Source organism: Hypanus sabinus, chromosome 7, assembly GCF_030144855.1.
Source record: "Hypanus sabinus isolate sHypSab1 chromosome 7, sHypSab1.hap1, whole genome shotgun sequence".
Classification (NCBI taxonomy): Eukaryota; Metazoa; Chordata; class Chondrichthyes; order Myliobatiformes; family Dasyatidae; genus Hypanus; species Hypanus sabinus.
In genome coordinates, this window is record NC_082712.1 from 104,074,218 (window position 1) to 104,090,062 (window position 15,845).

A 15,845-nucleotide genomic window follows, 5' to 3' on the forward strand; every position below is an offset into this window, starting at 1 on the left:
AATGTGGAAACGTTGGGAAGGGTACAGAGGAGATTTACCAGGATGCTGCTTGGTTTAGAGAATATGCATTATGATCAGAGATTAAGGGAGCTAGGGCTTTACTCTTTGAAGAGGTGGAAGATGAGAGGACACAATGATAGAGGTATACAAGATATTAAGAGGAATAGATAGAGTTGTCAGCCAGCACCTCTTCCCCAGGGCACCACTGCTCAATACAAGAGGACGTGGCTTTAAGGTAAGGGGAGGGAAGTTCAAGGGGGATATTAGAAGGTTTTTTCACTCAGAGAGTGGTTGGTGCGTGGAATGCACTGCCTGAGTCAGTGGTGGAGCCAGATACACTAGTGAAGTTTAAGAGACTACTAGACAGGTATATGGAGGAATTTAAAGTGGGGGGGTTATGGGAGGCAGGGTTTAAGGATCTGCACAACACTGTGGGCCGAAGGGCCTGTACTGTGCTGTACTATTCTATGTTCTGAAGAGCAGTAGTAGTTAACGTAGGATTTGAAGAGCTTTATAGAAACAAGCTGGGAAAAGTTGAGCAAATAGTCACAAAGGTGAGAGAACGACTATTTTTCAGAACAGGGCACCTTACAGTCTGATGAGGATCTGAGCAGTTCTACAAGGGGACTTCAGAGAACACTAGAAAGGACTACCTGCTGGCTGCATCATCTTCATCAGAATCACAGAAACTGGTCGTTTCTAGCTCACTGCTCAGGAGTGTGGATGAACTCTCATAGCCTGCAAGATGCCGCTCCATCTTGGGGTGTCCATTAACTCTGGGACCTGAGAGGAAGCAGAAGACATTCCTCAGTTGCAACACAGACACGGTAAAAGTGATCAAAAGCACATTGATTTGTTTCCAAATTACAAATACAAGAAAAATATCTTCCATTATTCATGATGAGATTTTTACTTGAAGCTTTAAGACTAAGGCACAGTACACAGTGCAGTGACCAAAGACTTTGCCATTAATGTTAAGGTGCTTCCAAAACAAAAAGAGCTATCAGGCACTTGACAAATACACCAAGCTTATAGTTTAGACACAAATTATTTCTGGTACTGCAGACTCTTCAACAGTAACCATTGAACCTGGTGATATTGATCTGAGGCTTTTCAGAAGTCAAGAATGAGGCATAAAACATGTTACAGCTGTTTTATTAGTGTTACATGAATGAACAACCAGAGATAGTCATGGTTGTCTCATTCTCAAACTAGAAACAATATTCTAGTGATTAGCATGAGCCTATAAAATAGACAGATTCAAGTAGTGTGACAGCTGCTGCAAAAAACTGAGGAGCTTCTAGTGTTAACTGTCCTGTGAGTTTCTCGTGAGCATGATGTAATTGTCTTGTGATATTGGTATGATGTAATTCTCTTCTGATAGTGGGGGTGCTGTAGTGTCATGTGATGGCATGTCCCGCTGGTATAAAATTGGAGACAATAATTTGTTGCGTAGTTGTTTTGTTGGGAGTCACAGTCGGTGGTTACATAATCATAGAAGGAGAGAGAGTGAAGAAATACCAGCTTCATGCAAACCCAAAGAATTGGGTAGAAATCAACAGCGTTCTGTGTGTATCGAAGTAATTGACGTGAAGTGTGGCATGCACTTTTGGTTAACTCCTGCAAGGTCTCAAGTATGTAGTCAGTTACTCTGAGAAATCTTATTCTTCGGGATCTTCAGAAAAGGCATTTATTGGCTGAGTTCTGAGTCGAGCAGTTTCATCTTTTCTTCAAGGCTCGGCTCATCACTGGTTTGGGAAGTCTCTCCTCTCACTTATTTCATAAATCACTTGGACTTCTTAAACTACCTCTTTAAGAGTGTGCTTGAATAAGCTCTGTTAAGAATTATCTCTAAGTTCAACTGTTTGATAACTCTAGATGCATAACACTGTTAACTTCCGTTTACATTAGTCGTTTGTTTACTTTTCAATGTTTTTGAGTAGAGGTTAATAAATTTTGTTGTTTATTTATAAAATCCCAATTCAATATCATATTTATAGCTGCTGGTTACATAACAGTAGAAAAATGCAGACCCAGTTATACTAAAAAATTTACTGAACACCTATAGAACAAGCATAGGAGAATAATGACTATACATCCTAATCCAATAGTAACTTTGGTCACAGAATTTCCCAAGGCCCGACGTTCTGCTCTTACCATGTTCCATACTCTCTCTGCGCCGGGGTTTCTCTCTCCGCGACAGGACCACAGACTCCGTCTCCGTCTCATTGTCCAGATTTTCCCGACTCCCAGTGACATTCGCACTGAAAGAGCAGGAAAAGCATCCAGAAACCATGTGGGAAATGCAAAGCAAAGCATAGCTAAAGGATGGGAAGTCTAAACAAAACCCTTTGTCTAATATTCAATGCTGATTTTTGCTAACCATTTCTGTATTTAGCTACAGATCCATAGCAATCTACAACATCCAAACTATTTTAATATGCACTTTTGCAATGACTGCTTTGATCTACATCATTTTAAAGATGTATCATTTAAACCACTTCAAAACATTTGCAGATGCCACCAATGTTGGTGAAATCTCAGATGGTAACACGGTGGTGTACAAGAGTGAGGTAGATCACTCAGTTGAGTAGTGTTACAGTAACAACTCTGCACTCAGTGTCAGCAAGAAACTGATTGTAGACTTCAGGAAGGGGAAGTTGGGAGAACACACACCAGTCCTCAGAGATGTCAGCAGCAGAAACGCTGAATAAATTGCTGTGTATAAGCGTCTCAGAGGATCTAAAGCAACACACACAAATGCTGGAGGAACTCAGAAGGCCAGGCAGCATCTATGGAAAACAGTCAACAGTTGACGTTTTCAGGACTAGAAAGGAAGGGGAGAAGTCAGAGGATCGATGCTGGCATTGATGAAATTATGACGAGGGCATACCAACAGTGATATTTCATTAGGAGTTTGAGGAAATTTGGTATGTCACCAAAGATCCTAGCAAATTTCTACAGATGTACCACGGAGAGCAGTCCGATTATTTTAACTGATGACATCAATGCCTGGTTGGAGACTCCAGTGCACAGGATCGCAAGAGGCTGCAGAGGGTTGTAGACTCAGCCAGCTCCATCTTGAGCACAACCCTCCCCACCACTGAGCAGCAGTGCCTCAAAAGGTGGCAACCATCAGCAAGTGCCTCAGCATCCAGGACATGCTCTCTTCTTGTTACTCTCATTAAGGAGGTGGTATAGGACCCAGAAGACCCAAGCTCAACAATTCAGGAACAGCTCCTTCCCCTCCACCATCAGATTTTTTGAATGGACTAATGATCCATGAATACTACCTTATGTTTGGCAAGATTTGTTTAGTAATTTACATTAATTTTTTGCCTGTTGCCACAAAACAACAAATTCCAGAGTAATGCTCTGCAAGGTTTCTCTGCTAATGTAATGGTTGCCACAAAACAACAAATTCCAGAGTAATGCTCTGCAAGGTTTCTCTGCTAATGTAATGGTTTCTCTGTAAGGTTTCACTCTTAATGTAATGGTTTCCCTGTAGCTGCAATGTTTGGGTTATGACAAGAGATAACGGGGGCTTTGGAACGTGTGCCATCCAATGACAGGCGTGTTGTTTCTTCCTTGTGTGTCTGAGAGAAGGTATTTAGGGGTTTTTGTTTGGTGGAAGATGGAGAGAGAAGAGGATGGAATGGAGAGGTCGCAGACCGCAGGACTGAGTGGACATGGAATGGAGCGGGAGTTGAAGATGCCCGGGGGAAATCAATGGAGAATAAACAGACGGGAAAGTCATGACCTCCAATGTACACATTAGACTGTTTCTTTTTGTTTTCTTTACTAACCTAGTCAAATTAAGAACTATAAAGCTAAATTGTTTAATTGCATATGGTGTACTGTTTGTTATTTCGTGGTACTGATTTGCAACAGAGGAAAATATCACACAGCATCCACACAAACGAGATTTCCCAAGTTTGGCGGTCTGGAGAGTGTCTTTCCCAGGACTAAGCAGCCCACCGAACCTTGGGGTTACATAAGACAGTGATAATAAACCAGTAGAAGACACTAAGCATTTACTCTGGTATTAAAACACCGTATGATGGCTCCTTTGGAACATGGTTGTGCTACGGTCATGCTTTTACTCAGACACAAACCAGCAGGTTCAGAAGCTCCCAGATTCCTATGGCGAGTAACTTTATCTGCAACCCTGCTACACAGGGCACGATGGGTAGGAAAGCTCAAACTGACCCCAGTAGGTCCTTCACTCCATTCTTACAAAATACTCTGCCACACAAAACCCAAGCTAGTTAAGTCTATCATCTCATCAGGGTTATTTGCAATTGTAACGAAGAGAGAACAAGCCCCATCACGTTAAACTGAAGATCCAGAGAACAATTGCAGAGGAATTAGAGATCTGTATCCAAGCTTTCTGAAACCTACAGGCCACTGTGTAGCCACAGTTACATGAGAGATTTCTGCAGATCTGGAAATCCAGAACAACAAACAAAATACTGATGGAACTTGTCGGGTCTTGGCTGAAACAATGACCATTTGTTCCTCTCCATACACGCTGCCAGACCTGCAGAGTTCCTCCAGCATTTTGTTTGTGCACATAGTTAGTCCTATGGAGGAGAATACAAATGCTGAGACCCTTCATCAGGACATGATGAACAATCTCGCCTCAAAATGTCGACTGTTTGTTTCTTTGCATTGATGCTTCTTGATCTGCTGAGTTCCTCCATCATTTTGTGGGTGGCACAGCTCCTTTTCAGTGCTGAACAATACATAATGCATGGAAGAGCTATTGCAGCGCCTTGTTTAATAAGTTAACAATTTCACTGACTGGAAAGATGGAGGCCTTGAATCTCCGATTCCGCCTGTCCGCTCGATGGGAGGGGGCACTTCGGGCACACTGGCAACTGGGTGTGGAACAGGTTCTGGCTGTGACCCTTCAGCAGACACCAGCTGTGAGAAATAAAGGATAAATTATGAACAAGGGCCACAGGCATGACAGTAATAGATCTGTTCATATGCAAACTACACATGAATTAAAGCAAAGCACTAAATGCTGGTGAGACTCAGCAGGGCAGGTAGCATCAATGGAAAATAGTACAGTACAGTTTTGGACTAAGACCCATCAGGACTGGAAAAAAAAAAGTTCTTTTTATTCCTGTCCTGCTGAAGGGGCTCAGCCCAAAACATCAACCATCCTCTTGTCCATAGATGCTGCCTGGCCTGCTGAGCTTCATTAGCATTTTGTGTGTGTTGCTCAGACTTGCAGCATTTGCAGACTTTCTCTTGTTTTTTCACAGGAATTAAGATTAGTTAGCAGTTTTTTGGTTGCATTAAGTAAACAAGCACAATAACAATCCAGAAATACGATAAAGATGAGAGGGAGGGGTTAGAGTGATCACAATGTAAATAAAGGTCAGCACAACATCATGGGCCAAAGGGCCTGCACTGTACTGTACTGTCATGCTTTATCAGCTTTACCTACCACATGTACATCAAAGCATACATTTATGCTTCAACAACCACAGTCTGAAAATGCACCTATGGCAGTTCACACATACACCAACACAACATGCCCACAACTTAGTAAGCCTAACCTGTAGGCGTTTGGGTTGTAGGAGGAAACCAGAACATGCAGAGGAAACCCCTGCATTCATAGGGAGAACATACAAACTCCTTACAGATAGCAGTGGGGTAGTTGGTCATCTGATCGCTAGCGCTGGACAGCGTTGTTAATCACTAAGCTACCTCGCCATGAAGGCTGTGTATGGTTACTTGATTCCTGCCAATACAATTCTTCTCATTTCTCAACAAGGAAAGGAGACAGAAAAGTCAACAAATTCAATTGTTATCCAGCAACCACCTCCAGTCCCTGGACATTAAACAGAAATGATGCAGAATTTCTTTAGCCAGAGGGTGGAGAATCTGTGGAATTCATTGTTGTGGATGGCAGTAGAAGCCAAGTAATTGGGTATATTTAAAGGTGAGATTGATAGGTTCTTGTTTAGTAAGAGTGTCAAAGATTGTGGGGAGAAGATAGGAGAATGGGGCTAAAAAGGAAAATATATTAGCCATGACTGAATGACACAGCAGACTTGATGGGCTAAATGCACTAATAATGCTCCCATGTCATGTGGTCATATATCATGGAAGGTTATTGAGGCCATTCAGCCCATTTAGTCCAGCAGCCAAATCCCATTTCCCTGTTCTTGATCCAAGTTCCGGCAGGTTATAGTTCAGTCCTTTCAGTTCTTGCCCAACTATTTTTTTTGAAAGTGTTCAGTGAACCCTGACCCTAAAAAAATTTCAAGCTGTGAGGTCCACTGTTTGGGTGAAAAAAATTCCTCAAATCCCCACAAAACTACCACTTTAAATCTTTGTCTGGTTATTCTGTTGGCCCCATGCATCTCAAGTTTTATATACAAGGTCTAAATCCCTCTCATGCTCCTGAACGCCAGTCAACACAACCTTACTCAACTCCAGCTATGTCAATATCCTGGATCTGCCTCCTCTATTGCACCATGGCACCCACTAGCTTCAGGTAATAGACAATAGACAATAGGTACAGAAGTAGACCATTCGGCCCCTCGAGTCTGCACCGCCATTCTGAGATCATGGCTGATCATTCACTATCAATACCCAGTCCCTGCCTTGTCCCCATATCCCTTGATTCCCCTATCCATCAGATATCTATCCAGCTCCTTCTTGAAAGCATCCAGAGAATTGGCCTCCACCGTCTTCCGAGGCAGTGCATTCCACACCTCCACAACTCTCTGGGAGAAGAAGCTCTTCCTCAACTCTGTTTTAAATAACCGACCTCTTATTCTCAATCCATGCCCTCTGGTACTGGACTCTCTGGAACATATTTCCTGCCTCAATCCTATCAAATCCTTTAATTATCTTAAACGTTTCAATCAGATCCCCTCTCAATCTCCTCAATTCCAGCGTGTACAAGCCCAATCTCTCCAATCTCTCTGCGTAAGACAGCCCTGCCATCCCAGGAATCAACCTAGTGAATCTACGCTGCACTTCCTCAATTGCCAGAATGTCCTTCCTTAAACCTGGAGACCAAAACTGTACACAATATTCCAGGTGTGGTCTCACCAGGGCCCTGTACAAATGCAAAAGGACATCCTTGTTCTTGTATTCAATTCCCCTTGTAACAAAGGCCAACATTCCATTTGCCCTCTTCACTGCCTGTTGCACTTGCTCATTCACCTTCATTGACTGATGAACTAGGACTCCTAGGTCTCTTTGCATTTCTCCCTTACCTAACTCTACACCGTTCAGACAATACTCTGCCCTCTTGTTCCTGCTTCCAAAGTGGATAACTTCACATTTATTCACATTGAATGACATCTGCCAAGTATCTGCCCACTCACCCAGCCTATCCAAGTCTCCCTGTATTCCCCTAACGTCCTCTTCGCATGTCACAATGCCACCCAGTTTAGTATCGTCAGCAAACTTGCTGATATAGTTTTCAATGCCCTCATCTAAATCATTGACATAAATCGTAAAGAGCTGTGGTCCCAATACAGAGCCCTGTGGTACCCCACTAGTCACCTCCAGCCAGTCCGAGAAACACCCATTCACTGCTACCCTTTGCTTTCTTTCTGCCAACCAGTTTTCTATCCATGTTGAAACCCTGCCCCCAATGCCATGAGCTCTGATTTTACTCACCAATCTCCTATGTGGCACCTTATCGAATGCCTTCTGAAAATCTAGGTACACAACATCTACTGGCTTACCCTCATCTAACATCCTTGTTACACCCTCAAAAAACTCCAACAGATTAGTCAAGCATGATTTGCCCTTGGTAAATCCATGCTGGCTCGGCCTAATCCTATTTCTGCCATCTAGATGTGCCACTATTTCGTCCTTAATAATGGACTCAAGCATCTTCCCCACGACTGACGTTCTCCGTTTTCTCCTTCCCTCCCTTCTTGAAAAATGGGACAACATTAGCCACTCTCCAATCTTCAGGAACTGATCCTGAATCTAAGGAACATTGGAAAATGATCACCAATGCATCCGCAATTTCCTGAGCCACCTCTTTTAGAACCCTCGGATGCAGACCATCTGGACCAGGGGATTTATTAGCCTTCAGTCCTACCAGTCTACTCATCACAGTTTCTTTCCTAATGTCAATCTGTCTCAATTCCTCTGATATCTTATGACCCTGGCCCATCCACACATCTGGGAGATTGCTTGTGTCCTCCCTGGTGAAGACAGATCTAAAGTATGCATTAAATTCTGTTGCCATTTCCCTGTTCCCCATAACAATTTCTCCCAATTCATTCTTCAAGGGGCCAACATTGTTCTTAACTATCTTCTTTCTCTTCACATAACTAAAAAAGCTTTTGCTATCCCCTTTTATATTCCTGGCTAGACTGAGCTCATACCTGATTTTTTCTCTCCGTATTGCTTTTTTAGTTAAGATCTGCTGTTCCTTAAAACTTTCCCAATCATCTGTATTCCCACTCATCTTAGCCCTGTCATACTTCTTTTTCTTTAATGCTATACAATCTCTGACTTCCTTTGTCAACCACTGTGGCCCCTTCCCACTCTTTGAATACTTCCTTCTCATTGGAATGAACTGCATTTGCATCTTTTGTATTATGCCCAAGAATATCTGCCACTGCTGATCCACTGTCTTTCCTGCCAGGGCATCCGCCCATTTAACTTTGGCCAGCTCTTCCCTCATGGCTCCGTAGTCTCCTTTATTTAATTGCAACACTGACACCTCTGATCTGCCCCTATCCCTCTCAAATTGTAGATAAAAACTTATCATGTTATGATCACTACTTGCTAATGGCTCCTTTACTTCAAGATCACTTATCAATTCCTGTTCATTACACATCACCAAGTCCAAAATAGCCTCGTTCCTGGTTGGCTCAAGCACAAGCTGTTCCAAAAATACATCCCTTAGACACTCCACAAACTCCCTATCCTGGGGTCCAGCACCTACCTGATTCTCCCAGTTCACCTGCATGTTGAAATCTCCCATAACGACTGCATTGCCTTTAGCACATGCCAATGTTAACTCCCTAATCAACTTGTACCCAATATCCACGCTACTGTTTGGGGGCCTGTACACAACACCCATTAGGGTCTTTTTATCCTTACTGTTCCTCAGCTCAATCCACACAGACTCTACTTCCCCTGTTCCCAAGTCACCTCTTGCTAAGGACTGAACCTCATTCCTCACCAACAGGGCCACCCCACCCCCCTTCCCATATTTCTGTCTCTACGATAGCACGTATACCCTGGTACACTCAATTCCCAGGCCTGATCCCCTTGCAGCCATGTCTCCGTTATCCCAACAATATCGTAGTTCCCCATTTTCATCTGAGCTTCAAGCTCATCTGTCTTATTTCTGACACTACGCGCATTCAAGTATAGAATTCTTAGCCCATTCCTCCTCTCTTTGCTTAAGACACTGTCTACTGTACCTAACCCAGCTCCTTGAACTTCCATCGGGCAAATTGCACCCTGAATTTTGATGACCTTCTCAAGATCACCCAAACCTTCTACACATTTAACCCCATGCACCTTCTGACCAACCCTCTGGATCTGGATCCCTGCCCCCTGCACATCTAGTTTAAACCCCCCCGAGCAGCACTGGCAAATACTCCTGCAAGAATGTTAGTACCCCTCCGGTTCAGATGTAGACCATCCCTTCGAAACAGATCCCAATGTCCCTGGAACAAAGACCAATTATCCAAAAACCTGAACCCTTCCTTCCTGCACCATGCTCTCAGCCTCGTATTAATGTGCATAATCATTCTATTCTTCGCCTCACTCGCACGTGGCACAGGTAGCAGTCCCGAGATTGTCACCCTGGAGATCCTGCCTTTCAGCTTCACTCCTAACTCCCTGAACTCTCTAAGCAGGACCCCCTCACTCACCTTACCTACATCATTGGTCCCTACATGGACCACTACATCTGGGTTCATGCCCTCATTCTCAAGAATAGCCTGCACCCGATCTGAGATGTCCTGGACCCTGGCACCAGGGAGGCAACATACCATCCGAGACTCCCGATCTGCCCCACAAAATCTCCTATCTGCCCCCCTAAAGATAGAGTCCCCTAAAACTATTACTCTCTTCTCTTCCCTCCTCCCCTTTCTAGTTGAGGGTTCAACCTCTGTGCCAGAGGCAGGACCACTACAACTCATTCCTGGTAGGTCATCCCCATCAACAGTATCCAGTACGGTATACTTATTGTTAATGGGAATGGCCGCAGGGGTGCTCTGCTCTCTCTGCCTGCTCCCCCTGCCTCTCTGGACCGTCACCCATCTGCCTACTTCTTGGTTTTTTGGTGTGACTACCTCCTGATAACTCCTATCTATCTCTGCCTCTGCCTCCCGAATGATCCGTAGTTCATCCAGCTCCTGCTCCAACTCCCTAACACGGGCTGATAGGAGCTGCAGCTGGACGCACCTTTTGCAGGTGTGGTCATCAGGGACAACTGTGTTGACCCTGACCTCCCACATACTGCATACGGAGCACACCACTGCTCTGACTGTCTCCCCCATACCTGAACTGGATTAATAGAATAAGTCTAAAAAGCACCTAGCGACCTTACCTTCTTCCCCTCAGCGAGCAATCACACAAGCTTACCGAAGTCCCCTTACGCCGAAGCCCACTTAGCCAAAGCCCAGGACTCTGCTTCCACGGACTCCGCTGCCCGCTCGACGCTGCCCGCTCTGAAAAGAAGTCCTGCTTTTTAAAGTGCGCGCTCGACGCTGACGTCACTCGCGCCTGCTCCACAGGTATTGACCAGGTAGGCTTAAATCCTACCTACACGGTCGAATTCTCTGAGCTCCCAGCTGAATCACAAGCTGTAACTTGCTCCCAATTCAAATGACCACTCTGAAAAGAAGTCCTGCCTTTTAAAGTGCGCGCTCGACGCTGACGTCACTCGCGACGTAAGTCGTACAAATAGACAAGCAGGTAAGTGGTACAAATAGATGCTCCAGCCTGAATTTGGAGTCTGGCTAGTGCAATGGTTGGACAGCAAAAGCGACACCAATTACTCCATCATATCAGACTCACTTCCCTCAGCTTTCTACCCAGGAAAATATCAGTCATGTTTAATGAGATAAATAGTCAGGAATACCCAGCAGATCAGGCAGCAGCTATGTAGAGAAACAAAGTGAATAACCTTTCACTGGACTAATGAAAGAACATTGACCTGAAAATTTAACTGTTTCCTTCTCCACAGGTGCTGCTGTGATGGTGTCGTAAATGGTAGGGCATTGAGGAATGCAGTAGAACAGAGTGATCTAGGAATAATGGTGCATAGTTCCCTGAAGGTGGAATCTCATGTGGAAAGGGTGGTGAAGAAAGCTTTTGGTATGCTGGCCTTTATAAATCAGAGCATTGAGTATAGGAGTTGGGATGTAATGTTAAAATTGTACAAGGCATTGGTAAGGCCGAATTTGGAGTTTTGTGTACAGTTTTGGTCACTGAATTATAGGAAAGATATCAACAAAACAGAGAGAGTACAGAGAAGATTTACTAGAATGTTACCTGGGTTTCAGCACCTAAGTTACAGGGAAAGGCTGAACAAGTTAGGTCTTTATTCTTTGGAGCGTAGAAGGCTGAGGGGGATAGATCGAGTTGACGTGGATAGGCTTTTTCCATTGAGAGCAGAGGAGATTCAAACAAGAGGACATGATTTGAGAGTTAGGGGGCAAAAGTTTAAGGGTAACACGAGGGGGAATTTCTTTACTCAGAGAGTGGTAGCTGTGTGGAACGAGCTTCCAGTAGAAGTGGTAGAGGCAGGTTCGGTATTGTCATTTAAAGTAAAATTGGATAGGTATATGGACAGAAAAGGAATGGAGGGTTATGGGCTGAGTGCGGGCCAGTGGGACTAGGTGAATGCAAGCGTCGGCACGGACTAGAAGGGCCGAGATGGCCTGTTTCCGTGCTGTAATTGTTATATGTTTATATGCCTGACTGGCTAAGTGTTTTTATTAAAGATAAAGCCGTAACAGATTGGAGCAGAATTAGGCCATTCTGCCTATCCAGTCTGCTCTGCCATTCCATCTCGGCTGAATTATTTTCCCTCTCAACCCCATTATCCTGTCTTCTCCCTGTAACTGCTGATGCCCTTACTAATCAAGAACCTAAACTCAGCTTTAAATATACTTTAGACTTGGCCTCCATACCCATTGGTGCAATAAATTCACTATCCTCTGGCTAAAATTCCTCCTCACCTATGATTTAAAGGGCCCTTGAAGAGATACTTAGTAATCCCTAGCAACAGGTGAAGTACCAGAGGACTGGAGGATAGCCAATGCTATTCTGCTGTTTAAGGCTCTAAAAATAAACCAGGAACTTATAGGCGCCGGTGAGCCCGACATCGTAGTGGGAAAAGTACTGGAAGGTTTTTTTTTATTAGTTTTCCTTATACATTTTACAAATTTAAAAAACCCCAAATCAGAATGAGGAACATTAATACAGTGCAAAATTAAGCATACAATGACAATATGATACAAAGAAAGAGAATTTAAAAAAAAAACACCTAAATTGAAGACAAGTAAACTTAGTATCCTCCCCCAACCCCACAACACAATAAAAAAAACTCCAGACCAACCACAACACAATATAGAGAATATAAATCAGGACAATCAAACTCCCAGACTGTGAATACACTTAGCAACAGAGGATAATAATGCCTACTACCAGAAAAAAAAGGGAGCTGAAAGCAAGGGACCGAAAAAAAGAAAAAGAAACCCTAGTCAAGAGGAAGGTTATGAAAGTACTCGATAAAAGGTCCCCAGACCTTATGTAACTTTAAATCCAAATTAAGAACTGAATAATGGATTTTTTCGAGGTCCAAGCAGGCCATAATGTCGTTAAGCCATTGAGCATGAGTGGGCGGGGCAACATCTCTCCATCTAAGGAGGATCAAGCGTCTAGCCAGGAGAGAGGCAAAGGATAATATTTGGCATTTGGTCGGAGTCAGACGTAAATCTGTCTCGCCCCAGAAACCGAACAAAGCAATTAAGGGGTTTGGTTCTAGGTGCTGATTCAGAATATACGATAACGTAGTGAAGACATTTTTCCAAAATTTCTCCAAGCTAGGACAGAACCAGTGCATATGAATGAGAGAAGCCTCGCCCCTCTTGCATTTATCACAGAGCGGACTAATGTTAGGGTAGAATCGAGATTGTTTAGATTTAGACATATGGGCTCTATGAACAATCAAACTGTAAAAGGCAATGGCGAGCACAAAGAGAGGTTGAGTTAACCGATTTGAGAATAGAGTCCCAACTCTCATCAGATAAGGAGATATTTAAATCCTGCTCCCCATGCCATTTTAATTTTATCCACAGAGGCCTGTCGTAAGGCTGCTAACTTATCTCGAATAATTGATATTAAACCTTTACCTAGTGGATTAATGGAAAGAAATAAGTCCATAGCATTTTTCGCAGGCATTTCAGGAAAGTTAGGAAAAGAAGCGAAGCGATTATCAATGAAAAGACCTTCAAAATGCCTAATGCCCTTCCTATACCAAACATGGAACGCTGAATCGTAGGTAGTAGTTAGAAAAAGGTAATTATGTACGACAGGGCTGGAAACGGAAAAACCATGGAAACCATAGCATTTCCTAAACTGAGCCCATATACGCAAAGTGTGTCTAACAAGAGGGTTAGCTATTAATCTGGCCAGACTACTAGGGAGTGCAGAGCCAAGAAGTGCAGAGATAGATAGTTCTTTGGTGGAGCTCAACTCCATTGCCACCCAATTAGGGCACTCGGGTTGGCCATGGAAAAAAGACCAAAAGGTAGCACAACGTATATTAGCTGCCCAATAATATAAACGAAAGTTAGGTAAAGCCATGCCACCCTCTTTTTTTTTTAGGTTTTTGGAGATGGATTTTACTAATTCTAGAGCGCTTATTCTTCCACAGATATGACAAAATAATAGAGTCTAAGGAGTCAAAAAAAGATTTAGGAATAAAAATTGGAAAAATTGAAATAAGTATAAAAATTTGGGGAGAACATACATTTTAACAACATTAATACGACCTACCAAAGACATAGATAGAGGTGACCATTGTACCAGACTCTGTTTTATAGTATATGAAAGATTGGCAAAGTTTTCACGAAAGAGATCTTTAAACTTCCTTGTGACTGTAATTCCAAGATAAGTAAATTGATTATGGACTACTTTAAAAGGGAGATCACGAAATGTTAATTCTTGTGCTTCTTTACTAATTGGGAAAAGTTCACTCTTATGTAAATTAAGTTTATAGTCAGAGATCTGGCTAAACTGGTCAAGAAGTGAAAACATTGGAGGTAAGGATGTAGACGGATTTGAGAGAAAGAGTAATAAGTCATCAGCATAAAGAGAAACTTTATGCTCAACACCCCCTCTCCAAATCCTGGTCAATTCAGGACAATTTCAAAATGCTATCACCAAAGGTTCTATGGCCAAATCAAAGAGAAAGGGACTTGAGGGGCATCCCTGATGGGTGCCATGTTTGAGATTAAATACCTGGGATTTCTGAAAAATAGTTAAAACAGAAGCAGCAGGACACAGGTACAGCAATTTGATCCAAGAGATGAAACTTTGACCGAGGTCAAATTTTTCTATGACTGTAAAAAGGTAGTTCCACTCTATACGATCAAATGCTTTCTCCACATCGAGGGAAATAACACATTCAGGAATCCCAGGGAAGGTATTCTAAGGGACTGGCTATGAGAGTATTTGGATAGACAAGGATAATCAGCATGGCTTTGTGCATGGTAAGGTCGTGTCTAACAAAACTTATAGTTTTTCAAGGAAGTTACCATGAAAGTTGATGAAGGCAAGGCACTGGACATTTTCTACATGGACTTCAGGAAGACACTTATCAAGATCCTGCTTGGGAGATTGGTCAAGAAGGTTCAGTTGCTAGATGAGGTCATAAATTAGATTAGACATTGGCTTTGTGGGAGAAGCCAGAGAGTAGTAGATGTTTGTCTCTCTGACTGGAGGCCTGTGACTAGTGGAGTGCCACAGGGATCAGTGCTGGGTCCATTGTTGTTTGCCACCTATATCAATGGTCTGGATGGTAATATGATTAACTGTATCAGTAAATTTGCAGGTGACGCCAACATTGGGGGTGTAGTGGACAGCAAGGAAGACCATCGGAGCTTGTAGATGGATCTGGATCAGCTGGAAAAATGGGTTGAAAAATCACATATGGAATTTAATGTAAACAAGTGCGAGGTGTTGCACTTCAGTTGGACCAATCAGAGTGGGTCTTACACACTGAGAGGTAGGGCATTGAGGAGAGCAGAACAAAAACATCTGGGAAAACAGGACCATAGTCCACTGAAAGTGGTGTCATGGGTTGATAGGGTTGTAAAGAAAGCTTTTGGCACACTAGCTTTCATAAAACAAAGTATTGAGTACAGATGGCATATTATGTTGAAATTGTACAAGAGGCTTAAATTTGGAATATTACGGGCAGTTTTGGTCACCTACCTGCAGGAAAGATGTAAATAAGGTTGAAAGAGCACACAAAAAAATTATAATGATGTTGCCAGGATTGGAGGACCTGAGTTATATGGAAAGACTGAACAGGTTATATTCCTTGCGACATAGAAGATTAAGAGGACATTTGATAGAAGTATACAAAATTATGAGGGGTATAGATAGGATAAATGTAGTCAGGCTTTTCCGATGGAGGTTGGGTGGGACTACAACCAGAGGTCATTGGTTAAAGGTAAAAGGTGAAAAGTTTAAGGGGAACATGAGAGGAAACTTTTTCACTCATGAGAATGTGGAATGAGCTGTCAGCACAAGTGGTGCATGCAAGCTCAATTTCAACAGTTGAGAAATTTGGACAGGTGCATAGATAGTAGGGGTAT

At 43.0% G+C, this 15,845-nt stretch overlaps 1 protein-coding gene across 1 annotated transcript in view; it reads right to left on the bottom strand.

The window, feature by feature from the left end:
- Window positions 1-15,845, bottom strand: part of dvl2 (dishevelled segment polarity protein 2) — a 96,464-nt gene that overhangs the window by 27,812 nt on the left and 52,807 nt on the right. Inside the window, exons 3-5 of the mRNA XM_059975333.1 lie at window positions 4,805-4,926; window positions 2,158-2,264; window positions 654-783 (exon numbers count right to left, since the gene is read on the bottom strand). Coding sequence (XP_059831316.1) covers window positions 654-783; window positions 2,158-2,264; window positions 4,805-4,926 — 359 coding nt within the window. The remainder of the gene's footprint in view (window positions 1-653; window positions 784-2,157; window positions 2,265-4,804; window positions 4,927-15,845) is intronic.